At 45.0% G+C, this 27,688-nt stretch overlaps 1 protein-coding gene across 1 annotated transcript in view; it reads right to left on the reverse strand.

Annotated features, from left to right (window-relative positions):
* Positions 1–27,688, reverse strand: part of pola1 (polymerase (DNA directed), alpha 1) — a 355,602-nt gene that overhangs the window by 316,465 nt on the left and 11,449 nt on the right. Inside the window, exons 9-16 of the mRNA XM_070893369.1 lie at positions 22,537–22,663; positions 20,076–20,254; positions 13,504–13,616; positions 12,587–12,703; positions 12,426–12,500; positions 9,652–9,790; positions 3,281–3,435; positions 73–157 (exon numbers count right to left, since the gene is read on the reverse strand). Of these exons, the coding sequence (XP_070749470.1) occupies positions 73–157; positions 3,281–3,435; positions 9,652–9,790; positions 12,426–12,500; positions 12,587–12,703; positions 13,504–13,616; positions 20,076–20,254; positions 22,537–22,663 (990 nt within the window). The remainder of the gene's footprint in view (positions 1–72; positions 158–3,280; positions 3,436–9,651; positions 9,791–12,425; positions 12,501–12,586; positions 12,704–13,503; positions 13,617–20,075; positions 20,255–22,536; positions 22,664–27,688) is intronic.

The raw sequence follows: 27,688 nt of genomic DNA on the forward strand, positions 1-27,688 counted from the left end.
TGTGTTTACAGTAGTTCACTGTTCTTGCATATTACATACTTCATCTTTCTGAAGGAACAGAACAATACTTACCACAGAAGTGGGCCTGGAATGGAGGCTGGGGTGCAGCTCTGTCCAAAGGAAAATTGTGATGAACTAAAGCTGCCAAGGTCACAATCTGGAACAGAAGGGGATAGATATAAATAGATCCTTCCAACAGGAGTCTCACCATTAAGGTTCGTTTTAAAATACATGTAGTTACAATACAAATCACAGCTAACATCCTCTTGCTTTGTTCTGTGCCCGTTTGATTTATATTTTAAGACGTGCACAAATTACCGAGGGCATCGGTTTGAAGAAGAATCTGACTGAAGGAGCCGGGTTAACAGAGCAAAATATCACCACCAATGCTGAAAGATTCAGCATCAAATGTTTGTTAAATCAGTTTATTCACACTATTGCGTTCAGCAAATTCTGTTCAACTAGTAAACCTGGTGCAGTCATTAGCACTTACTGTTAAAGCACAAACAAACATTAAATGAGAATGAAAGGTTGAGATTACCACAAACTCACTTTGCTTAGGATCTGAACAACCAGAAACAAAAAGCAATCGTCAGCCCATCAGGCTCAGCTGCCGACAGGACATTGGCCGTCTCAATTTCTCTGCTCCCCTCACTCACTCCAACCTACCTTACTCTGAACTTGCAGCACTCCGCTCGCTCAGATCCAACCCCAACTTAAGTCATTAAACCTGCTGACAAGGGTGGCGCTGTTGTTATTTGGCGAACCGACCGCTACCTTGCAGAGGCTGATCGCTAACTCTCTGACACCTCCTCCTACCTCCCCCTGTACCATGACCCCACGACTGAACATCAAGCCATAATTTCCAAGACCATCACTGACCTCATCTCCTCTGGAGATCTTCCCTCCACAGCCACTAACTTCATAGTTCCCCAAGCCCACACAGCCCGTTTCTACCTCCTTCTCAAGATCCACAAACAGGACTGCCCCAGTAGACCCATCGTTTCAGCCTATTCTTGCCCCACAGAATTTATTTTTTCTATCTCGACTCTATTTTTTCTCCCCTTCCCACTACATCCGTAACTGTTCTGCCGTCCACCGCCACTAACAGTTTCCAATTTCCTGGCCCAACCATCTCCTTTTCACCATGGACGTCCAATTCCTCTACACTTTCATCCCCCACCAGGATAGCCCGAGGGCGCTCCGCTTCTTCCTCGAGCAGAGGCCCAAATAGTACCACCCTCCTCGGCCTGGCTGAACTTGTTCTCACATTAAACAACTTCTCCTTTAACTCCACTCACTTCTTCCAAATTAAAGGTGCTGATATGGGAACCCGCATGAGTCCTAGCTATGCCTGCCTTTTCATGGGATTATGTGGAACATTTTTTGTTCCAATCCTACTCGGGTCCCCTCCCTCACCTCTTTTTCCGATACATTGATGACCATATCGGTGCAGTTTTCTGCTCTTGCCCCGAACTAAAAAATGTAATTCACTTTGTATCCAATTTCCACCCTTCCCTCACCTTCACAGGGTTCATCTCCGACTCTTCCCTGCCTCGACTTCGCAGTCTCCATTTCTGGGGATAGACTATTAACAAACATTCACTATAAGCCCACAGACTCCCACAGCTACCTGAACTACACTTCCTCCCACCTCTCATCATGCAAGGACTTCCATTCCATTCTCCCAGTTTCTCCATCTCCGTCGCATTTACTCTGACGGCGACATCTTACATACTAGTACCTCTGACATGTCTTGCTTTTTCCTCAACAGAGGATTCCCCTCCACTGTGATTAACATGGCCCTTGTCTGTGTCTATTCTATTTCCCACACCTCTGCTCTCACCCCTTCCCCTCCCTCTCAGAACCATGACAGGGTTCCCCTTGTCCTTACTTTTCACTCCATTAGCCTCCACATTCAACGGATCATCCTCCGCCATCTCCATCATGTCCAGTGTGATCCCACCCGCCCCTTCAGCATTCCTAAGGGACCGCTCCCTCCGCGACACCCTGGTCCATTCCAGTCACCCCCAGCACCCCCTCCCCGGCACCTTCCTGTGCACGCGCAGAAGATGCAACTCCTGCCCTTTTACCTCCTCCTTTCCCACTGTCTAGGGCCCCAAATACTCCTTCCAGGTGAAACAGCGATTTACTTGTACTTCTTTCAATTTGGTATACTGTATTCGCTGCTCACGATGCGTCTCCTCTACATTGGGGAGACCAAATGCAGATTGGACGACGGCTTTGCGGAACACCTCCGTTCAGACTGTAAGCGTGACCACGAGCATCCGGTCGCCTGTCACTTTAATTCTCCACTTCACTCCGATATCTCCGTCCTCGGACTGCTGCAGTGTTCCAATGAAGCTCAAGGAACAGCACCTCATCTTTCGTTTAGGTCACTTCAAACCCTTCTGAACTCACCATCGAGCTCAACAATCTCAGACCTTAAACTCTGCCCATATCCTGCCATTCACACCCTATCTAAACTAATCATTTTCTAACTTCTGCTATTACCATCTCAAGTGGCAGAGAATTGCACATTCTAATCACCCTTTGTGTAAAGACTTGTTTTCTAACCTCCCTTTTTATGATCATCCCTGTTGTCTCTCAAATCTCTCATCTTCCACCTATCACAGACCTTCCCTTTTGTTCTTTCTTCCCCTCCCCCTTTCAGTGCTCCTTAAGAATTTGTTCTTTCCAAACACTCTCCAGTTTGGACGAAGGATCATCGACCCAAAACGTGAACTCTGCTTCTCTCCACAGATGCTGCCTGACCCGCTGAGATTTCCAGCATTTGCTGTTGTTATTTCAGTTGAAGACTTTAGTCCCACTTGCTGCTATATGTTCATATGCAAACAATAATTTATAAAATAAAGTGATGGTTACCAAAATAGTCTCAACCGAGCTTTGATTTGGATATACTGTATTTTCCTCTGTGTGTGTGTGTGGCATTTAAGTTATTTTCTCTGCAGATGTCAATAAAAAGAACACACATGAAAATATTTTATGAACAAAATTAATTGTAATCAGATTTCAAATATCCTACAGCTCAAAACCTGCCTAAAATGCAGGCCATTCATGAAACTGTGTTGACATGGGAAAGCACTTTTCTCTGATGAACTGATCTCAAAATAACAATCGTGTTGAGCTCTCAGCCTTGTTAATGCTTAAAAAATCCAAAACAGTTAACGCAAGTCAACATCTGGGGCTTGGCAGAAGCAGGTGACAATGGTCACCAGGAATAATAGATTGAAAATGAGACTCCATTTTAAAATCATACCTCATTCTGATGAGTCTTGGAGTTCTGCACAGTTTTCATGCTGATTGTCATAGTGACAAGTGGAGGAGGAGCAATATCTTTCACCACAGTCACATGATCGAGTTTCAGTGCTACAGCCTCCACTTTGCACCAGCTCATGGGTTTATTGGGGAGCTCTGAATAGAGAAACAGACAAACACATACATTTACGCCATGCCAAAAGTCAGTAAGTTAAAATCTCAACTTTGTGTGCATGTCCGACTCAATTAGTCCTTCCATCCCCCGCCCCCAGATATCACTGAAACCCAATGAGGACCAGGACCGCAAACAAACCACATTCAAATCCAGAACAGGAATTTATGGAAAGTGTTTCAAAACTAAAGACGGAACCCAAGGATTAAAAACTACTTTTTTCCCCCCACATATTCAATCTCAGGATGTGGGCGCTACTGGCAAAGCAGACAATCATTGCCCATCCCTAGTTTGCCCTGAGAAGGAGGTGGTGGGCATTCTTCTTGAACCGATGTATTGCAATTTGCTGCAACTCAGAGGCTTGCAAGGTCACTTCAGAGGGTGGTTCAGGATCAACCATGTTGGTGTGGGACTGGAGTCACATAGACCAGATCGGGTAAGAACGGGAGGTTTCCTGCCCCAAAGGGAAATTTGTGAACCAGTTCAGGATTTATGACAACCCGAGAGCTTCATGGTAGCTTGCAGGAATATCAGCTTTTTATTTCCAGATTTTAAAAAAAATAATTTTAAGCTGATGTTAAATTCTCAAACGGCCATGGTGGCATTTAAACTCATGTCCCCTGGATTATTTGCCCAGTCTTCTGGATTACTGGTCCAGTAACATAACCATACTCCAATAGTACATTGACCATAAATCTAAAAAAACTGCTGCAAAGCCAGACGGCACACTACCATTAGTCAAGTTAAAGCAAAGGACCATTAGGTCATTGCAGAAAAAATATAAAACGAATAACAGCTTGCATTTAACTGCACCTCAACATGGAAAAACATCCCAAAGCGCTTCACAGCAAGTGAGGTGAACGCCCAGCCAAAAGATGGGGGTGAACAAACGCTTGGTCAAGGTGGATTTTAAAGGAGAAGAGAGAAGTGGAGAGGACGAGTTTAGAGAGGGAAACTGAAGGCACTGCCAATGGTGGGGCAAAGGGAGGGAAGGATGCACAAACGGCCAGTGTCAGAGGAACATAAAGTTTGCAAGGAGGAGGGGGCTGGAGGGGGATACAGAGATTGGGAGGGGCGAGGCCATGGAGCAATTTAAACAGAGGACGAGAATTTGAAATCGCAGAAATGCGGGGCTGGGAGCTAATGTGGGTCAGCAAGGACAGGGGCGCTGGGTGAGTGTTGATCAATGTTGCCTCAAATTTTTTGGGGGGGCCGCACAGCCCCTTTAACGGATTGTGCGGCCAATTCAAAAATTCACGCCTGCGCAGTTTTTGCATATAAAGGCCAGTGAGCAGGCTGCACCGTGGGTGCCCCAGGGTGCTGCGTGGGTGAAAATGAACACTGGACCGGGTGGGAAATTGGATACAGGCAACAGTTTTGGACAAGCAGAATTAGTGGATAAATGTATCTACCCATGTGATACAAAGCAGGCCTTATCTGTGGTTTGTGCCGAGCTAGTCCATTTCAGCCACACCAGTAATAATGGTGCTATAATTGGCCTCAATGTTTCTAGGCTAAGGTCGGAGAGAGAAAAAATGTGATGGAAAGTTAGTTTTTGTGTGAACATGAGGCGAGGCGAGGACAAGATCAGACTAGTCGGTACTGCCCCTCAACATCAAGTAGCTTGCCAACACTCAATGTCTGCATTCATACATGGAAAATTGCTACTTGCGGAAGGTATTAAGGCGGCTGACAACGGTATCCTTGGACTCATACCCCAGCACGAGTCAGCACGCACAGGAGGGCAGAAGAGAAAAGATATGTTACTATCAGGCACAAGTTTTGGTATAACTTCAGCTTCTTCACTTTCTTTTCAATTGCATCACACCACATTGCCCATTGTGCTGCAGTAAAAGAAGGCACTGCTGTTCTTAAATAAATAGTAGGAAATGGCACAGAACAGTATTCACGATAGTGCCCTTGCAGCTGGCTGCATACATTTTCCATAAGGCGAGATCCAGAAAAATGCAGGTGGAAATCAGAGGATTAAAAGAATGTCTCAATATTCACAAATGTTGACTAAGTGCAATAGCAAACGTTCATCTGTTCTGATGAAAGGTTACCAACCTGAAATGTCAGTTGTTTCTCCTTCCACAGATGTTGCCTGACCTGCCAAGTGTTTTTGGCATTTTCTGTTTTAATAGCAAGTGTTAATAGCTGTCCCTGGCCCTACACACAACTCGAGTCCACTCTGCAGTTGACTCTTAACGTTCTCTGCAATGGCGTGATCCCATTGCCACAAGGGCTACATTGGTTTTATACGGCCCACTACTTTCTCAAGGCAACAAGGGAGGGGCAATAAATGCAGCCAGCTTACACTGACTGGGCCCTCCTGGTCCTTCCCACTTCAGACCTTCTGACAATCAGCTGTGCTAGTGTCAGATACAAAACATGGAATGGACCAATAAACTACAATCATTATTGGCACCAAGCTACAAATGCTTGTTGCTGTTACTTAGCAACAAGTAGGATGGGAAAGAAAAACAAATCTTTCAGCACCACTATGCCTGATGTTAAGTACAGAAAATCAAAAATGACGAGTTCAGCTGCAATCTTAGTAGAATGGTGATATTCATACAATAGTAGCTGTGCCACTTGGACACACGCATGCAGAGTAAATTCTGTGCAGTTTACCCAAAGAGATTGGGTTACATCCTAAACAACAGAGAACAGATGAATACAATCCAATGTTGCTCATGCTGGAATAGCTCTTTTCCAAACCCACAGACGATTAAACGTGCATCAAAGGAGGATGAGAATGGAGATGCCTCTTCAACTTGCATTTCTTGTGGATTTGCAGGGTGTTTTAGGAGTTACAAAATATATCTCGGTTTGAAAAACACAATAAATGGCAAACAAAAAGGATTTTAGTTAGTATCAATTTAGATCTACTTGCAATACGTGTGTTCCCAGTGATGGCCCAATAAAAGAACTACACTACAGCTAAATGCTAAACCTATATTTATGTAATTATCTTGACAGAGCAATCAGAGACCATTTAGAGTATCATAATAGTGCTAAAGACAAAGTTAAATGAGCTATATGATGCCACAGCTGAATTTTCAAATGCATAAATTATTTGCCAAAAATATTATGCTTGGATCAACTCTCTTGTATGAGAAGACAGAGAATTGAGAAAGTACATAGAAAGATTTTAAATTAACTCTCCAATGGGCAAGTGCTAAGCCACAAGAATCAGCAGGCCCCAGGTTAAGTTTCCAGTCTATACTGAAATCCAGTCTCTATCCGAGCTGAGCCAACAGCTTGAGCCTCTGGAAGTATTCTGAATGCCGGATGCGAGGGATGGGAGTAAAAATCATCCATAGTTCCCTCGCCTGACCACTACCCAGTGTCCCTTAGTGCAACAACTAATTATTTTATTGAAGGTGTTGGCCACCTTGAAATTGAGCCACTGAAAACAGAAATGATCCACAAATCCTGTGCTTAAGTCAGGTAGCAGTTGCATCAATGCAGTCAAGATGCAGCACTGATCAGAGATTTTGGTACAACACAACTTTTTTATACATAACTGGTTTGTGTAATTCAGATTCCAGCTGATGATTTGGATGCTAAGACATTCTACAGCAAGTGCACTCAAAAAAATAAAAGAAGGATGGCGCCTGACATGGCTCCTTGTACGGCAGAAATATAGGCTCGCAATCTCTCTGCGCATTTAACCAGGGGAGTTCCACGAGGCTCCACACCAATGATTTAAAGAGCATTAATGGAATAATTAACAGGAAAATGTGCACAGGGCTAGTAATTCAGACAAAATCAAAATAGGCTGCAGACTGACAAATCAGGGGAATGGGTCAATGTGTGGCAGGTGCTCTTTAATATGGACCGGTGCATTGTTATGTTGGGAAACTCCGCACGTTTATAGGTAACAGATCAAGAAAGGGACTGGGGGATAATAATTCTTTAAATATTTAAAAGCAGTGTGAGGCTGTTAGAGGGAAAGCAAGCAGAGTTTTAGGTTGTGTTGCTAGGACTATTAAAAAAAGGTTATAAACTTTGGTCCGTCCACACTTCAAATACAGCGTCTGGTTTTGATCCCCCACGCACAAACACCATCAGGGTTCTTCAAAAGTGCAGAAAAAGTGATCTTAGCCTTAGAACTCTTAGTTATGAGGATGGGCTCCAAGAGTTAGTGATAGCTACTTTATAGAAACAAATGCTTAGAAGGGATGACTGAAGTTTTTAAATGACGAAGGGATTCGATTTGTCCAGGTGGATGAGTTATAAAGTGGACGGGATTATGACGACAGCACATGCATAGAAGATTTGTTGGGCAACAGCTAATTTAATGCCAGGAAGTATTGCTTCTCACTTCGAATCAATCGCCCTCAAACAGATTACCAACTTGTGCAGTGCCTCTAGATTTATGAGTCTCTTAAAAAGAGAATCTGTCAAGTTCCTGAGGGAAGGCGATATTGACAGTTGTAGGAGGTGAATTGCTAATTAGCTGGGATTATGAGGAGTTCTTGGCTACTGTGGTGTCCTGGAGCATTAGTTCATTCCCTCAAGGAATTTCTTTCCTCTCTTTCTTTTATGGTGACTTTTTTCCCCTCTCTTTCTTTTATGGTGTACAATTATGTGGATGGGGCAGGCTTAATGGTCTTTTCAAAAATAATTCATGGGCTGAAAAGTGCATTGGGGACATCTTGGGGACACTACAAAATGCAAGTTCTTTGGTTCTTTTACTCACTATTCTGTTTGTATATCAAAGCATTTACTGCTTTATAAACTTACAAATGGTTGTTCTAACTCACTACACCATGCAAGAGAAACTATTTAAATAAAATTAAATACTTTGATTACAGTACATCATTTCTGAAAAAATTCTCTCAAAGAACTGTAACCAAGCTTTGACGGAGACTTGACTCATGGACGGCGACACCGTGCCCATTATTGCAGCCTCCCCACCTGCTTACACTTTCCACCACTTGTGCTGCACAAACTGCTTTGGTGGCAGTGTGGCTCTCCTCACCAAATCACACTTTGATCCCTCCTCCAGCTCCTCGGGTACCGTCTCCTCCTTTGAGCGCTTCATATTCTTCCACCCCTCTCACATCTCCTTTAAATTCCTCATTCACCCACCCCCACCTTGAGTTTCTCAATAATCCCACCTTTCCTCCGCCTCTTAAAGAAGCAACACTTCATCCTCTGTGTTTTCACTGTCCACCTCAACACACTATGCCCCAATATCTCCTCCTTTGGCTTGGTGTCCATCTTTGACTGATCATGCTTGTGGAGTACCTTGGAATGATGATGGTGGTGGCAGGGGGGAGGGGGTGTTGATAATGATCAGGTTTCTTTCCAGAGAGGCCTGTTTTGAGTCATATGAACAGCCGAGCTTTCTCGAATGGCAGGGAACTGGTAATATAGCACTTGAATCCTGTCAACTTTATACTTTCTTGGAAAGCCCAAGCCCAAAACAAGCAGCTCCTGGACTTACCTATGTTTTTTTTTCTTTACTCTTGTCTACCTAGTAATTTCCTGATATCTGTAAGTGTTTATTAGAATAATTAGAATAAGATTGTGAAAGAAACTAACAAAATTGTTGTGGTGTGTAACAATTGGATTCTAACACGCTCCCCAAATGATCTCGTGTATGGCACAAGGGAATGCTGGCACATGGTCCTGTTTGATTCCCAGTCATTCCATCTGCTGATCGGAGTATAGTTGGTCGTGGTGTTCTTGGAATGAGGAGGAAAAGTCAGCCTGCGTTCATACGTCCAGAGATCAAATCGCATGCAGAGACTTGCTATTCAGGTGTAACATAAGGAATGGACCTCGAGTCAGCTTGTTGGTGTCTCTGAAACCCATACCCCCCCCCAAAAAAAGAGCCTTCAGTGGAGGAAGGGAGAAAATGGGGTGAAAAAATGTCATCTTTCAAATTGAGACATTAAACCAGGATCCCATTTGCTTCTCAGGTAGATGTAAAAAGATCCCATAGCACTATTCAAAGAAGAGCAGGTGTCCTGGCCAATTTATCTCTCAACCAAAATCATTAACTCACTGCCATTTCTGGGACCTTGCTGTGCACAAATTGACTACACATTTTCCTAAATTACAATTCAAAAGTACTAGTGGTTGTGAAGCACTTTGGGAAGTATTGAAGTCATGAAAGATACGGCATAATGCACATCCTTTCTTTTATCTAGATAAAATGGTTTTAAAAAATATAGAATACTTACGTGGAGCCTTGAGTTCCAACCAGCTTGGTCCCTTGATCTTCCTGTTCAGGAGCAGAAGTTCAAGACTTGATGTATTGGCGCCAAACACGTGAGAAAAGGTTTCTCCTTTCAAGTCAGAAGGAAGTGGAGGCAAGTCAGCCTGCATCAAGTAATAGGGGCAATTACAACCATTTCACTTATTAAAACTGCAACTTAACACTGGGGTATAAGAACATAAGAAATAGGAACAGGAGTTGGCCATACGGCCCCTTGAGCCTGCTGCGCCATTCAATAAGATCATGGCTGATCTAATCATGGACTCATCTCCACTTCCCCACCCGCGACCCATAAACCCTTATCGTTTAAGAAACTGTCTATTTCTGTCTTAAATTTATTCAATGTCCCAGCTTCCACAGCTCTCTGAGGCAGCGAATTCCACAGATTTACAACCCTCAGAGAAGAAATTTCTCCTCATCTCAGTTTTAAATGGGTGGCCCCTTATTTTAAGATCATACCCTCTAGTTCTAGTCTCCCCCATCAACATCCTCTCTGCATCCACCTTATCAAGCCCCCTCATAATCTTATACATTTCGATAAGATCACCTCTCATTCTTCTGAATTCCAATGAGTAGAGGCCCAACCTACTCAACCTTTCCTCATAAGTCAACCCCCTCATCCCCGGAATCAACCTAGTGAACCTTCTCTGAATTGCCTCCAAAGCAAGTATATCCTTTTGTAAATATGGAAACCAAAACTGTACGCAGTATTCCAGGTGTGGCCTCACGAATACCCTGCATAGTTGTAGCAAGGCTTCCCTGCTTTTATACTCCATCCCCTTTGCAATAAAGGCCAAGATTCCATTGGCCTTCCTGATCACTTGTTGTACCTGCATACTAACCTTTTTTGTGTTTTATGCACAAGTATCCCCAGGTCCCGATGTACTGCAACACTTTGCAATCTTTCTCCATTTAAATAATAACTTGCTCTTTGATTTTTTTCTGCCAAAGTGCATGACCTCACACTTTCCAGTACTCCATCTGTCAAATTTTTGCCCACTCACTTAGCCTATCTATGTCCTTTTGCAGATTTTTTTGTCCTCCTCACACATTACTGACGATACAAAGATGGGAGGAAAAGCAAACTTGGCACGTTATGCTCAGTCCCGTCTTCCAAGTCTTTAATAAGATTGTAAACAGTTGGGGTCCCAACACTGATCCCTGCGGCACCCCACACTAAGTTGGGTGGCAGTGTGAGCTGCAAGGAGGATTCTATGAGGCTGCAGAGCGACTTGGATAGGTTAGGTGAGTGGGCAAATGCATGGCAGATGAAGTATAATGTGGATAAATGTGAGGTTATCCACTTTGGTGGTAAAAACAGAGAGACAGACTATTATCTGGATGGTGACAGATTAGGAAAAGGGCAGGTGCAAAGAGACCTGGGTGTCATGGTACATCAGTCATTGAAGGTTGGCATGCAGGTACAGCAGGCGGTTAAGAAAGCAAATGGCATGTTGGCCTTCATAGCGAGGGGATTTGAGTACAAGGGCAGGGAGGTGTTGCTACAATTGTACAGGGCCTTGGTGAGGCCACACCTGGAGTATTGTGTACAGTTTTGGTCTCCTAACCTGAGGAAGGACATTCTTGCTATTGAGGGAGTGCAGCGAAGGTTCACCAGACTGATTCCCGGGATGGCGGGACTGACCTATCAAGAAAGACTGGATCAACTGGGCTTGTATTCACTGGAGTTCAGAAGAATGAGAGGGGACCTCATAGAAACGTTTAAAATTCTGACGGGGTTAGACAGGTTAGATGCAGGAAGAATGTTCCCAATGTTGGGGAAGTCCAGAACCAGGGGACACAGTCTAAGGATAAGGGGGAAGCCATTTAGGACCGAGATGAGGAGGAATTTCTTCACCCAGAGAGTGGTGAACCTGTGGAATTCTCTACCACAGAAAGTTGTTGAGGCCAATTCACTAAATATATTCAAAAAGGAGTTAGATGAAGTCCTTACTACTAGGGGAATCAAGGGGTATGGTGAGAAAGCAGGAATGGGGTACTGAAGTTGCATGTTCAGCCATGAACTCATTGAATGGCGGTGCAGGCTAGAAGGGCCGAATGGCCTACTCCTGCACCTATTTTCTATGTTTCTATGTTACTGGTTGCCAACCATAGAATGAACCATTTATCCAGACTCTGTTCTCTGCTAGTTAGCCAATCTATCCATGCTAATATATTACCCTCAACCCCGTGAACTTTTATCTTGTGCACTGCACAAGTTTATAGACAGTGGGCAGGCAAGTGTTCAAAGACTTTGTCAGGCTTGCTGATAAAATGCTGAAAACATTCAGCTACTCCAGAGAGGCAGATGACTTTGGTATTTATTCATCACATACAATTTACAGTACAGAAACAGGCCATTTGGCCCAATCGGTCTATATCAGTGTTTATATTCCAGCCATGTCTCCTCCCAATCTATTAACTTCATCCACATATCCTTTTATTTCTTTCTCCCTCATGTAAGCATCCAGCTTTCCCTTATTCAATCCAAAATATAAATTTAGCAGGTAGTGACCATGAGAGATTAATTATATGCCTTCATAGTATAATTAATGCATGTATTCCAGACTATACGGCACTATCCGGCAGGCAACAATATCCATTCCTGCAATAAAACGACTACCAATATAAATCAAGAATAATCCATTCAGTTCACCTGAAGACAAACACCACCCATGGTCTAAACACACAAAATAAAATGCATTCATACAACTGATTTAGGTATTTTACTATACTTACTGCGTATTTGATTTCTAAGTATTCACAATCTTCAGGAATATCTGGAATTTCAAAAGAATACTTTTTCTCCACTTTCTGAAAATGAAAAGTATAACCATGTCAGTGAAGTCCTGGGAAACCACTGACTGCTTGAATTGTGGGGAATATTACATTTAACTAACCTTTGATTTGAACTTCATTATTTTGTACTTTTCAGAAATCGTCTCGCTGAATTCCTGATAAACATCCAGTATAGTTACAGGTGTCTCTGGATCCTTGCCAGTTTTAAGATTTACGCGCTGAAATTAATTCACATAATAAATCCATATATTATCACTTTCAAAGTATCTCATTTTCAGAAAAACATTAAAGTTTAAACGGTTGCACTGCATGTCTAGATTGATAATGTAATACCATACAATCGCAATTCTCAATGAAGCATAGAAATGTGAAAGAACAAACAAGCAAACAAACTGGGATTTACATAGCACCTAACCATACACACATGCCAGCTAATTTGCAAACAGCAAGAAAATGAACGACCAGATAATCTTTTTATTCAAGGGAAAATGTTGGCCCAATCTTCTTCCATTACTGCCATGGGATCTTTTGTGGCTACTTGAGCAGGCAGACAAAGCCTCAGTATGAAGTCTCATCCAAAAGATGGCACCTCCGACAGGCAACACTCCTTCGGCGTTGTAAAAGTGTCAGCACACATTATGTGCTCAAGTCTGCAGTGAGGCTTGAACCCACAACCTTCCAACTCAGGTCATACAAAAAAAATTAATCGATCAATTTCTTCAGGAATTATTTTAACAGATCCATAGAGGAGACATCACAAAAAAAAAAGTATGATACGAACTTACATATCAAGTTAGAAAATGGTTAAAAAAAATACATTTTAAAAGAGGAGCTCTATTCCAAGTTGACGTGTGATGGCACAAATACTAAAGGCATAACCACCACAATCACACCACAATAACCACCACAATCACCACCACAGACTCCCTGAAAGGAACAGGCAGTACATATTGTGCACTACAAATTGAATATGTTTCATTACAAACAACTTTATGGCAAGATCAAGACAGTTACATACCGTTTCCCGTGGCAACAGGTATATTGTGCGCTCAATATTTCTCACAGCCACGCAGCAGCTGACGTGTGTCTTTGCTGATTCAATCCACACTTTACCAAAGAGATAAACCACTCCTGAGGAGAACACAAAATGGTCAGTTATTGTCCTTCCAATATAAACCAGAAATATGCATTTGCAGTCATTTCTTTGGATCTGTACATTACCAGGGCATAAGCAAATTTCATTACATTCCATGCAGTGCTGCTCTGCCTTTTCAGTTATTAGGGAGTACATTTCAAAAACATGTAGATTTCTTCTTGAAATCTGTCCGGTACAAATGAAGGAGGTTCAGAGTCAACCTTCAGTCTGTGTCCTTGGCTAATCTCAGGCAAGGCAACAGTCAAGTGCTACATTAGTCCTCAGAAGACCATGAGCTAAAAGCTGCGAGCGAGGGGGGGGGCGGGAAGAAGACAAAAAGGAATTAATCAACTGGGTCTCCCATGGATATCTATACTAGCATTAAGAGATGTTGCTTAGGCTAGAGCAGGACAGGGAACTAAACAATCCCAGTTAGAAAATATTCAGGAGGGATAGAGTAGGAAAAGGGTGGGTTTGCAACGGGCCAAAATTTGGCCAGTACAGATTTCTGGCACACTCACCAGAGGTGCACCATTTTTGTAGAACTCCAAAGATGCCAAAAATCTTCGGGACGAGTTTGGCTGCTCCCCAGCCTCTCCTCCATGGTGGCATAGCGTGGCAACTAGATTCGGGGCGGTGCCGGGTCCTCCGCACATGCGCGCTAGAGTGTGCGCGCATGTGCAGTAGCTCCGAGCCCCCAGAATCTGAGTGTGTGAGATGCAGGCTGTGTGGGAGGGGCCGAAGCTCGCCACTCCTATCAGTGGCCAAATAGCCTGCCGCACGAGGGCTACAAGAGACAGGTTGTTGGTGGTGGTGGTGGTGGTGGTGGTGGTGGGGGAGAAGAGTTTTGATGTGGGGGCGGGGAAGAGAGAGAGGGAAGAGGAGAAGAGTTTTGATGGGGGGGGAGGGGAAAGAGTTTTGATCTGGCCTGGGGGGAAAAAGAGAGAAAAGAATCTTCAAAGATGTCCCAGTACTTGAATATCTAGCTATCTTCACTATCTTTTTCAGAACGTACAAAAGTGGCCACTTATTCTGACCTAACATAGGGGTCAAGTTTTGGGCCGCGCCGCGACTCATGCCTGATTTCCGCGCCGAAAACTTACCTCGGTATTCTCCACTCCCTCAGGTCAATCCAGGCCCTCGGCGCAGCGCAGCACAAGCTGGGGTGGGGGGGCGCGGAGCCAGGTCCCTGCGCTGAACAGTGCAGGGACCTCTGCACATGCGTGCTGCAGTGAGCGCACATGTGCAGCAGCTCCAAGCGCCCGCGGCTGTGTGGGAGGGGCCCGAAACACGCCACGCTTAGCCCTGGCCGAATGGGCTCACTGGGGCGGCGAAGATCAGACGGCACCTCCCTCCTCCAGCTCCGGCTCCCCCCCTGTTCAGCTCACGCTCCCTCTGGCACTCTGAACCCGCCCCCCACTCCGCTGCCATCCGCTCCTCTCCCCCCCCCCCCCCCCCCACCCCCATCTCTCTCTCTCTCTCTCTCTCTCTCTCCCCCTCCCCCCATCTCCCTCCTCCAGCTCCGGCACCCCCCCTGTTCAGCTCACGCTCCCTCTGGCACTCTGAACCCGCCCCCCACCCACCAGTCTGCTGCCATCCGCTCCTCTCCCCCCCCCCCCACCCCCATCTCTCTCTCTCTCTCTCCCCCCCCATCTCTCTCCCCGCCCCCCCTTCCCGCTCCCCTCTCCCCGCCCCCCTTCCCTCTCCTCCCTCTCCCCGCCCCCCTTCCCTCTCCTCGGCCCCCTTCCCTCTCCTCCCTCTCCCCGCCCCCCTTCCCTCTCCCCCCTCTCCCCGCCCCCCCTTCCCTCTCCCCCCTCTCCCCGCCCCCCCCTTCCCTCTCCCCCCTCTCCCCGCCCCCCCTTCCCTCTCCTCCCTCTCCTCCCTCCCCTTCCCTCTCCTCCCTCCCCTTCCCTCTCCTCCCTCCCCTCCCTCCCCTTCCCTCTCCTCCCTCCCCTTCCCTCTCCTCCCTCCCCTTCCCTCTCCTCCCTCCCCTTCCCTTCCCTCCCTCCCCTTCCCTCTCCTCCCTCCCCTTCCCCTCTCCCCCCTTCCCTCCCTCCCCTTCCCCTCTCCCCGCCCCCCCTTCCCTCTCCTCCCTCTCCCCGCCCCCCTTCCCACTCCTCCCTCTCCCCGCCCCCCCTTCCCTCTCCTCCCTCTCCCCGCCCCCCCTTCCCTCTCCTCCCTCCCCCCGCCCCCCCTTCCCTCTCCCCGCCCCCTTTCCCTCTCCTCCCTCTCCCCGCCCCCTTTCCCTCTCCTCCCTCTCCCCGCCCCCCTTCCCCCTCCCCACCCCCCTTCGCTCTCCTCCCTCTCCCCACCCCCCTTCCCTTTCCTCTCTCCCGCCCCCCCTTCCCTCTCCTCTCTCCCCGCCCCTCTTGCCTCTCCTCTCTCCCCGCCCCCCTTCCCTCTCCTCTCTCCCGCCCCCCCTTCCCTCTCCTCTCTCCCGCCCCCCCTTCCCTCTCCTCTCTCCCCGCCCCCCTGCCCTCTCCTCTCTCCCCGCCCCTCTTCCCTCTCCTCTCTCCCGCCCCTCTTCCCTCTCCTCTCTCCCCGCCCCCCTTCCCTCTCCTCTCTCCCCGCCCCCCTTCCCTCTCCTCTCTCCCCGCCCCCCTTCCCTCTCCTCTCTCCCCGCCCCCCTTCCCTCTCCTCTCTCCCCGCCCCCCTTCCCTCTCCTCCCTCCCCGCCCCCCTTCCCTCTCCTCTCTCCCCGCCCCCCTTCCCTCTCCTCTCCCCGCCCCCCTTCCCTCTCCTCTCTCCCCTCTCCCCGCCCCCCTTCCCTCTCCCCGCCCCCCTTCCCTCTCCCCGCCCCCCTTCCCTCTCCCCGCCCCCCTTCCCTCTCCCCGCCCCCCTTCCCTCTCCCCGCCCCCCTTCCCTCTCCCCGCCCCCCTTCCCTCTCCCCGCCCCCCTTCCCTCTCCCCGCCCCCCTTCCCTCTCCCCGCCCCCCTTCCCTCTCCCCGCCCCCCCTTCCCTCTCCCCGCCCCCCTTCCCTCTCCCCGCCCCCCTTCCCTCCTTCCCTCTCCCCGCCCCTCTTCCCTCTCCCCGCCCCTCTTCCCTCTCCTCTCTCCTCTCTCCCCGCCCCCCTCCCTGACATCGGTAGTGGGTAAAATGATGGAATCAATTATTAAGGATGTCATAGCAGCGCATTTGGAAAGAGGTGACATGATAGGTCCAAGTCAGCATGGATTTATGAAAGGGAAATCATGCTTGACAAATCTTCTGGAATTTTTTGAGGATGTTTCCAGTAAAGTGGACAAAGGAGAACCAGTTGATGTGGTATATTTGGACTTTCAGAAGGCTTTCGACAAGGTCCCACACAAGAGATTAATGTGCAAAGTTAAAGCCCATGGGATTGGGGTAGTGTGCTGACGTGGATTGAGAACTGGTTGGCAGACAGAAAGCAAAGAGTAGGAGTAAATGGGTACTTTTCAGAATGGCAGGCAGTGACTAGTGGGGTACCGCAAGGTTCTGTTCTGGGGCCCCAGCTGTTTACATTGTACATTAATGATTTAGATGAGGGGATTAAATGTAGTATCTCCAAATTTGCGGATGACACTAAGTTGGGTGGCATTGCGAGATGCGAGGAGGATGCTATGAGGCTGCAGAGTGATTTGGATAGGTTAGGTGAGTGGGCAAATGCATGGCAGATGAAGTATAATGTGGATAAATGTGAGGTTATCCACTTTGGTGGTAAAAACAGAGACACAGACCAGTATCTGAATGGTGACGGATTAGGAAAAGGGGAGGTGCAACGAGACCTGGGTGTCATGGTACATCAGTCATTGAAGGTTGGCATGCAGGTACAGCAGGCAGTTAAGAAAGCAAATGCTGGCCTTCATAGCGAGGGGATTTGAGTACAGGGGCAGGGAGGTGTTACTACAGTTGTACAGGGCCTTGGTGAGGCCACACCTGGAGTATTGTTTACAGTTTTGGTCTCCTAACTTGAGGAAGGACGTTCTTGCTATTGAGGGAGTGCAGCAAAGGTTCACCAGACTGATTCCCGGGATGGCGGGACTGACATATCAAGAAAGACTGGACCAACTGGGCTTGTATTCACTGGAGTTTAGAAGAATGAGAGGGGATCTCATCGAAACGTTTAAATTTCTGACGGGTTTGGACAGGTTAGATGCAGGAAGAATGTTCCCAATGTTGGGGAAGTCCAGAACCAGGGGTCACAACCCAAGGATAAGGGGTAAGCCATTTAGGACCGAGATGAGGAGAAACTTCTTCACCCAGAGTGGTGAACCTGTGGAATTCTCTACCACAGAAAGTTGTTGAGGCCAATTCACTAAATATATTGAAAAAGGAGTTAGATGTAGTCCTTACTACTAGGGGGATCAAGGGGTATGGCGAGAAAGCAGGAATAGGGTACTGAAGTTGCATGTTCAGCCATGAACCCATTGAATGGCGGTGCAGGCTCAAAGGGCCTATTTTCTATTTTTCTATGTTTCTAAAAACTGAACTAAAAAAAAAAAACTAACTAATTCACTTACACTGGAGCAATTTAAATGGGGAGAATTGCGATTTTTAAGTTGCTCCAAAAAAATCTAGTTGCTCCAAAAAAAAAAAGGGAGCAACTCCTGGGGAAACTATCATGCATTAGAGCACGAGGATATGCAAGGGATGTGTGTTGAAACAGAACCCATACGGGTAGAGTCAAGGAATAGAAAAGGAAATGGTACCATTCTCGGAGTGTATTACAGACCACCAAACAGCAGAGATGAGATAAGTGTGGGTGATCCGAGCAATATGCAAGAACAAGATGGCCGTCATACAGAGTGATTTTAACTAACCAAAGATAGACTAAAATAAATGCAACGATGGTCAAAATGGGGATTTTTTTTTTTTTAAAAAGCATTCTCCATGGCTGCTTCTTAAGTTAGCATGTTTCTAGATTAACAAGTGATGAAGCATTGCTTGACTTCGTTCCGAGACTTGAAGTGGGGACAAATAACTAATGTGAGAATAGGAGAACTGAGAAACAGTGAGAATATGATTAGGTGGATTTAATGAAAGAACAGTAAAGGATAATGAAAAGTCAAAGGCTGCTGGACTGAAAAAAGACTAAGTTCAGTATGATGAGGAGGGATTAGGCCAAAATAAGTGGACAGAAAAGTCAACAAACGGAATAGATCTTCAAATAGGAGAGAGATGGATAGAGTACAAAATAAATTTATCCCAAGAAGGTAAAAAGCGGTGCAAGGGATAGAATTATGCCCAGATTAAAACTAAACAAATTACAAAGGAAGCCATGCAATAAAACAAGGGCTAACGATAAAAATCATGAGCAATATAGAAAAAGTAGGTGAGATTAAAAAGGAAATTAAAAGGACTAAAATTGAATCTGAAGGCAGCTAGTAAATAATAATTATTTTACTTTCATGAAAAGCTCTTAACGGGAAGGTAGGACGACTGGTAGTTGAAAGGAAATCTAGTTGAGGAGAATGAAGGTATAGTGGAGATATTATGGGGCTGAATCTGCAGCCCCTACTGGCGTGTACGAAGTGCGTTTGTGCCTGTAGGGTTCCCACAAGTTCCAGGTTTAGGCATGTATTGCACAGGTGCTGAAACTCGGAACATGGGATCTGTCAAGAAAAGGCCTGCTTTTATCAGGGTGATTTAAAAAAATAGAATAAAATGTATTTATTAAAAATCCTGCCCAATAACAACATGTTTTTATATAGCACCTTTACTGTAGTGAAACATCCCAAGGAGCTTCACAGGAGTATTATGCGATAAAAATTTGACATCGCGCTGCATAAGTAGACGGTATGGCAAGCAACGAGGATAGTAAAAGACTTCAGAAGGACAGACAGGTTCACACAATTAGTGCACTGAAAAATTGCATAAGACAATGGTTAATGTGAGGTGTGTAGTTGTAGGTACCCCACTGCGGAAAGGGCACCAACCTCATAGCAATAGTACAGCACAGATTCGCAAGGATGATGCCAGGGATGCAAGTGTATTGTTATTAGGAAAGACCTGCGGCCTAGTGGAACAGAGAATGCTAAAATGGGAATTATTAACGGTTTTTCAAATGATGAAGGATTTGGATTGGGTGACTAGAGAAAGACTAATTCCATTGGTTGGGAGTCGGGGACAAAGGGTCATCAACTGAAAACTGCCCTTGGGAGTGAGGAGAGGGGTCAGGATGAACTGCTTTTCAGACTTGATTTAAAGTAGTTGAGGCAGGACTCGATAAATATTTAACGCAGAGGAAGATACCACAGAAGAACTCAATTTCTTGGTCAAGTCAACAGTTTGAGACAACAGCATCAATAAATCCTAAACTTACCAACGAACTAATAAGCCAGTCATATTTGCCGCTACATAATTATTAAAATACAACATATAATTATGTCTGTATAACCAGTAGGTAACTAACTATTGATGACAGTATAATTTAAAGGAGGCATTATTCAGCATTGCAGGGTTTTAATTAAAAACTTTGTGGAACATTGCCATTACCTGGTTGATGATACTGGTCTTCATAAGCATCCACCCAGTAAAATCTGAAGACCTGTTCTCCTTCTGAACCAGTCACTAATGGCAAACGACCTGCGTCTACCTGCACCTCAACCATCATAGAATCATTTTCACTTTGGTTCAGAGGATCCCAACAAGAAGATTCGGTGACAGTAGAGTTTCTAAAAAAGAGAACAAATCCTTTGAGAACATGCACAACTTCTTCCTTCAAGAGCAAATTGCAGCTTTATGGGACTTCAATGCATCATTTGGGAGACTTCATGTTGGCCAGCATGGTGGATAGGTGTGTCTATGGATGTTGTCTGGTAAGATTACACACAAGAGATTAGCAAAAATAAAAGCGCACGGAATTTGAGGTAACCTTGTGACATTGGCTACTGATGGGGAGGAAGGAGATAGAGTATGGGTAAAGAAAATGTTCTCCGATTGCTGGGACGTGACGAGTGGTGTTTCCCAGGGATCTGTACTGGAGTCTCAACTTTTCACCATATACATTATTGACTAGACGAAGGAATCGAGAATTGTATTTCCAAGTTTGTAGATGGCACCATGTTAGTTGTATAGATGGGAGCAGGAAGTTACAAAGGTACATACAGATAGACTAAGTGAGTGGGCAAGATTGGCAGATGGAATTTAATGTGGGAAAGTGTGAGGTCATCCACTTTGCATCCAAAAAAGATAAATCAGAATATTTTCTGAAAGGGAAGAGACTGGAGGAACAAACAACACTTCTTCCATTGGAGGAATCAAGAACAGGAGGGCATGATCTTAAAATTAGACCTTGCCATTTATGAGTACAATTAGGAAACACTTTTTCACACAATTCACGGAGTAGTAATCTGCAACATTCGGCCCCAAAATGTTGTGAATGCTGGGTTAATTGAAATGTCCAAGACTGATATTTTTGTTGTATAAGGATATCAAGTGATATAGAGCAATGGTGGGTTAACTGAAGTACAGATATGCCATGATCTAATTGAATGGTGGAACAGGCTCAAGGGGCTGAATAACACACACCTGCTCCTATAACGAACAGATCTTTTTGTATCTCAATTCGTAAATCAGCAGCTTTGTACAAAATTAAGTGGCCAATATTCCCAGAGACGAAAAAGGAAACTTCATAGGTTAAGAACAAGGAAGCCAATCTCATCAGTATGAAACTTAACATATCCTCCACATACATTAATGTGCCACGTAATCAAAATCTGAAGATGCTTTTAAGGTCTGCCGCAAGGACAGAGGTAGGAAAATGTAGTTATCAACATCAGCGTAGGAATCTTAATCTCTTCTCTATAAACTTGTGAGCTTGTTTTGTACCCCTTAACTTCTCTTCAGAATTAAGGACCGGACTCTAAAATAACCAGAATGTTAGCCGCATTAATCAGAATTGGTTCCACAGACCCAAGGTCCATGGAAATGGGCACCTCACTGATCAAGACAAAAGTCAATAGTGAACCTGGTATATTGAATCTTCTTGGAATAGATCCCCTTTAAGACTACCCCACCCAGACACGTGTTGACTCTCGACTTATCTCCATACCAGGCAATACCTCACAAACCACAAAAGGATTTTCAGCTTGTCATGTCCACTTATACAGGACCACAAAAACTGATGATCATTTTCAGTTCCAGCAACCACAAACCACCTGCTAATGGACTTCTGCCAGCTGCTGTCAAGATGGAGATTTCTTGCTGAACGGTCTGGAAATTACCTTTCAATAATGAGAAACCAAGAACACAAAAGTTTGAAAGTCCTCAAAGTGCAATGCTGGGCCAGCTCTGGCTGCAATTTTTCTGAAAAGACAAGAAACCTCAGACTGTCCAGCTTTCTGGGTGGTAAAATCAGACCAACCGCAAACCTCATCTCTGTTAGTATCTCGTCTCAGAACGAGCCTTAAGAATTTTTGGATTGAACATCTCCTCGATATCCCACTTCAACAACCGGCTGTAGAATCACCTTGAAGCTGGAGTTGAGGCCAGGATCAGATCAGCCATGACCTTACTGAATGGCAGAGCAGGCTCAAGGGGCCAAATGGCCTACTCCTGCTCCTATATCTTATGTTCTTGAACTATGCTTTTGAATGAACATGTCTAAGAAACGGAGATTGAAGCTGAATTAACAATGGGATTCCTTGACGGGTATCAACACCAAACTACTGCTGAAACTATTTTATGGTCTGTACAATAAGAACATATAAATTAGGAGCAAGAGTGCCAACCAGTGTGCTATCCTTTGGAGGTTTGGCCCAGCCGGCAATGGACTGAATCTGTGGTAATAAATAAACTAACAGTTCAATACAACAGGTCCAGTTCAATGCAAGAGGCTCAAAATCACCAAAGACTGTGTTTAACCCCTTTTCTTGATCCATGCCCCATCAGAATTTACTAGATTTAACATGTATTACAGTAATTCCCTAAATGTTTGTTTCCCCAATCATCTTACACAAGTGGTTTGTCTTCCTCCTCTGGTTCTTCTACTTTGATGTTTTTTTCAGGCTCCATTTCCATTTTCACAGTGGACAGAGAGTCAGTTTCCATGGGATCATCGAAGTCTCCCTCATCAAACTCTACTACAAATCAAAATTCACAACTTAAAACACACGAGAACAGGAGTGAAACAGTGCTCAAGCTTTTAGGTTTTAAAAAAAAGGGAATCTCTCAAATGTGTTCAGTTTAAAAATGTTCCATTCAGGTGGTGCAGTGTCATATGCAGCTGCCATGTTAACAGGCAACAAGAGTTTGATTTTCCTTGCCATTGAAGTTGCCAGACTAAGTACAGCTACCACAGAGAGATACCAAATGGGATCCAGTTGCTTCTCCACGAGGGGGAAAATTTTTGCAGAAGGGTTATTCTCGAGTCAGTGACACAGACCTCCATTCTAGGAAATTACTCAGGGGCACCAGCAGAAACCGAGAATCAGTTGTCTGCTCACAGTCCCAATCTAGTTGTTAGTGGGCATGGGTCCATAATCGCAAAACTGCTTTTATTCATACCAGACACAATAAAGGATAGCTGTTATATGAAACGGTAAAAGCTGCTCTTGTGGGATTTAAAGGACCTTGGGTTCGAAATTCAGTTGGTTAGCGCCTGGGCAGGGCACTAATGAGTCGCTAAAGGCTTCCTGTCCACGCGAGGCGAATTTATCGCTGCTCGGGAACTTCAATTGAGTTTTAGCGCTGATGCTAACTCTTAGCACCTCGCCCTGCAGCGCCACCCAGATCATGACATCAATGAGTGTGCAACGCCCAGTTAGTGCCCCGGACGTGAACTCTAGTTGGTTCGCCTCACTTACCGTCTGACGTAAATCACACCAGAGTCGCTCCCAGCTGCAATTTCAAGGGATGGGCAGTTGGGTACTTGTCAGGTAAGATTCAGATATATCTTTCAACGCCGTTTCCACTGCTTTGACTTTCTCTGCTGCCCTGCATTGCTGCTAATGTAAAATTTTGCTCCTTTGTACTTTTCTGATGATGTACAGGTGCTCCAGTTAACCTCCCCTTTAGCTCCAGGATGTCGGTATTAGCGCTCCTGAACTTCATTAGCACTCACTCGTTAGCGCCCTGCCTTTCCACTTTAGCGCCCAAAGGGCAGTGTGGAACGCTTGCTTCAGCGCTCCACTTCCCTCTTGGGGCGCTAAAACTGAATATCGCGGTCGGCGCGCTAAAGATCGGCAGGTGCTAAATTTACCAACCAGGCGATGTTAACACCTCAAAATGGGTGATAATGAATTTTTAGCCACATGAATGGGAGTTTTACTCTCCATCTAACTATTTGTCTGACACTTAGGGAGATGCAATTTTAGAGGGGTTTCCCACTTGGGTGAAAGATGGCGAAAATGGCGCAAACGCAGTTTATGTTGTTTTCCCAGGGTTTCTGTGCCTCTTGCACTAAGGATACAGCGGATGAGTGGGAAAAGTCCATGGAAATTTACCCTCCCGGTCCCCAAAATTGGAAATTTGTTCCATTTCATATAGTTTAGTGTGGTAATTGCAAAGACCTGGAAATAGGTCAGCGATAGCCAGTGCAAACGGGTAAAATAATAGATGGCAAAACACAATCATCAGGCTGAGGAGACATATATTAAAATCTTCAGCAACAGTACCACGATGAGCAGTGAATCTTTACCAGTTAATAGTTAGGGGCGAACCAGGGATTCACTATCTGGATCTCCCATGCTAAAGAACCAGGGTAGACAGATAGCTGTACTAATCATTTCTGAATGAATACACCTTCAAAACTGCACAAAGTGACATTCACACTCTGCAAAGTTTATTTCTTTGCTCCCCACCCTTGAATAATTATAAAACTCAGCTCTGAAATGATACCTGAACCCACTTAGTGTCAACAGTGCTGTATTTGTTGGACATGTACGGTACAGAAAGGGATGCGAATTGAATTAATTAAGTTTAATATTTTCATCTAATTAATACACTGGTCCTTTTTTTTAAAAAGCCTGTGCGGTAATCAAACTTCCTGCACCTTTGCATTCCCCAAGCTTTGTTCTACCTCCACCTAGTGGCCATTGTATGCAAAACACAGTGCAGAGTAGAATTTCCTACTCCTCTGCCTCAATCTGCTTTCCTTTTGTCCTGCCATTAATTACACAGATTCACTGATGTCCAGAACAACACTGAAGGTCAATGAGTCGATTTCCTCGGTGTTCCCATTCTTTGGAGTCTACTGCAATTTCTCTCCCCGCACCCCCTACCCAAATGAACACTTCAGCCTAGTACAACTCTTCTAATTCATGCACTTGCAGGAAATTATAAACATCAACAGTGCTGACCACAAATTTTTAAAAGTACCTGGACCAGACCAGAAATGTTTGGTACCTAGTCTACTTTACAGTATTGCACACAAAGCAGAAACCCAGCCAACAGACTCATTCTTCACCAGTCTTAGACCTGGGATTCAAAGCCAAAGAGTCAGCTTGTTCTCCAACCCAAAGTCTGAATCGAATTTTCTCCTATCTTTTTATCGCCTCCGCCCTCTTCAGTTTTTGCCTTTTTTGTTCCACCTCAGCTTTTTATCTCCTCTGCTCCGGTTGACTTTCTTCTGTCCTATTTGCTCTGTTTTTTAATACTCTTCTTTGGGTTTTGTTGTTCAGCCACATTAGAAAAGGGCTCCGTTAAACAACCTTAACTTGTAAACTTAAATTAATATTGATATGATAAATTCTACTGTATTGCCAATGTATATAGGTAGAGGCAGAACTAGTTTGTGTATAAATATATCAATATAAATCTAATTTTATAAATATAAAAAGCAAAATACTGCAGATGCTGGAAATCTGAAAAAAATAGAAAATGCTGGAACTACTCAGCATCTGTGGAGAGAGAAACAGAGCCAACGTTTCAGGTCGATGACTCTTCTAATTTATGTAATTGCAGGGTATTAAAAACTTTAACAGTTCTGACGAAAGGTCATCGATCTGAAATGTTATGCTGATATTGTGTGCTGTATACATTTGAAACTCAGGCTGGGGAAGCTCTAAAATGGCCATGTTCGGTTTCTGTGAGATTACTTTGCTCTGTCTTAGAGTATTAATCAAGCCAGAAAAACTGTGTTTGGGAACAATTCTCTCCTACGTTGCATCCAACCTGGAAATGGGATTATTACAGATTCAAGCCTGTAGCTTCATTAGTTTATGTCTGCCTAGAATTCGCTGTGTAGACCACGGGTCTCATAAGGTACATTTAAGCCACTGGGTGTGGAGGATTGGAAAAAGGGAGAAAGAGAGGAGACAATGAAAGAAAAGAAAGCAGAAGAATATGCATTCTGGGGTAAACCTGGGTGAAATGGAACTGAACCAGTCAGCCGAATGATGTTACAAACCGGTGGTGAAGAGATTCACTACATTCACTGCCATCGGGGAGTGTGGTTTACGAACAAAATCAAGCCATTGCAAATGTCATTATGCAAATATAAATATAGTTATAGTTAATAAATAAATAAAATTTGGAATCCGAGCTCATCTGTAGCCTGGTGTGGTGAAGTTACCATCTTCTGGAGTGGTTTGAAAAGCAATAAAGTGCAGTGGATGTAGTTATCTAAGGTTGAGAGAGACCCAACAGGGGCAGGAAGTCACTGAGCTGCAGTATCTTGTTTGTAGGGGGTGGGGGGCAAAGAGGTCAGTTTGCAGGAAGTGCAGTAAAACCATTACAAGAGGAATGGCTCAATATAGTAACCTAAAGTTACACCAAACGGTCAGCTGTGAGTTGAGCGAGCCACCTCTCCAGCCAGTCAGCCATGCACATTTTTTTAAAACTCAGCTATTTTGATGATTGTTAGTCAGCTAACTGTTATAACAAAATAAAGCAATTTTAAATAATCCCAGTGAAAGGAACAGCAAAAGTGTTGAGTGGCTGATTCCAATCAACCTCCTCCCAAGGTCCCCGCCATCATGGATGCCATGTCCAGCCAATTTGGTTCACTCTATGTGACTAAGCAGCACTGGACACAGCAGCGTCTATGAGTTCTGTCAACATCCTAGCTGTAGAGCTTAAGACCAGTACACCAGAGCTAGTTGCTCCCCACCCAAGCTGTTGCAGTACAGTTGCATCTACCCGACAATATGGAAGTTTGCCCAAAATTGGATAAGCCTAACCCGGCCAATTACCACATCAGCTACCTCCAAATCATCAGGAAGGAGTCATCAATAGTGATACCTATTCACTAATAACCTGCTCATGGACACTCCGTTAAAGAACCATTAAGCTGCAGATTTGGCCTGAATGCCAGAGGAGAGGCTGAATTCAACAGAGTACAGCACTAAGGAGCCCTAGCAACACGGAGGTCAAAAGGAAGACCTTTGAATGGCTGGAGTCATATCTGACATAAAGGCAGATGGTACAGGACATCACTCCATCAGAGAAACATCTCCAGCCTAATCACCTTCAGCTGCTTCTTCAATTGCCTTGCTTGAATTATAAGCTCTTCACGAACAAAGTGTTCAGCTCCATTCACAACTCCTCCGATTATGAAGCAACCCACAGCAGGACCTGACAAGTGCAGGTAACATTCATGCCACACAAGTGTCAGGTAATGACTCATAACTCTTAATTATCTTTAACAAGAGAAAGTGCAACCTCTCCTTGCCCTTCAACTGCATCTCCATTGCCAAGTCCCCAGCCAACAGCTTGGGGATCACCATTGACCAGGAGCTTAACTGGACCAGTCATATCAATACCACGGCTACAAGAGGCTAGGTGCTCTCTAACAGGTGACTCACCCCTCAACATCATCTACAAGGCTCAAGTCAGGAATGATTAGAATACTCTCCACATATATGGATGGTTGCTGCTGCAACAACACTCACGAGGCTCAAAGGCAACCAGGACAGAGTGGTTTGCTTGATCAGTGCCCCATGGCCCAATATTCACCCTCTCCACCACTTATATACTGCGGCTGCAGTATGTACAATCCACAGGATGCACTGCAGCAACTCACCAAGTTTGCTTCAACTGCACCTCCTTCTCCAGCAACCTCTACCACCAAGGACAGAGCAACAATGTTGGAAGCACCATCACCTTCAACTTCCCCTCCAAGTTTCCTACATTACAACAGTGACTACACTCCAAAAAGTACTTCATTG

Source organism: Pristiophorus japonicus, chromosome 11, assembly GCF_044704955.1.
Source record: "Pristiophorus japonicus isolate sPriJap1 chromosome 11, sPriJap1.hap1, whole genome shotgun sequence".
In the NCBI taxonomy this organism is placed as follows: domain Eukaryota; kingdom Metazoa; phylum Chordata; class Chondrichthyes; family Pristiophoridae; genus Pristiophorus; species Pristiophorus japonicus.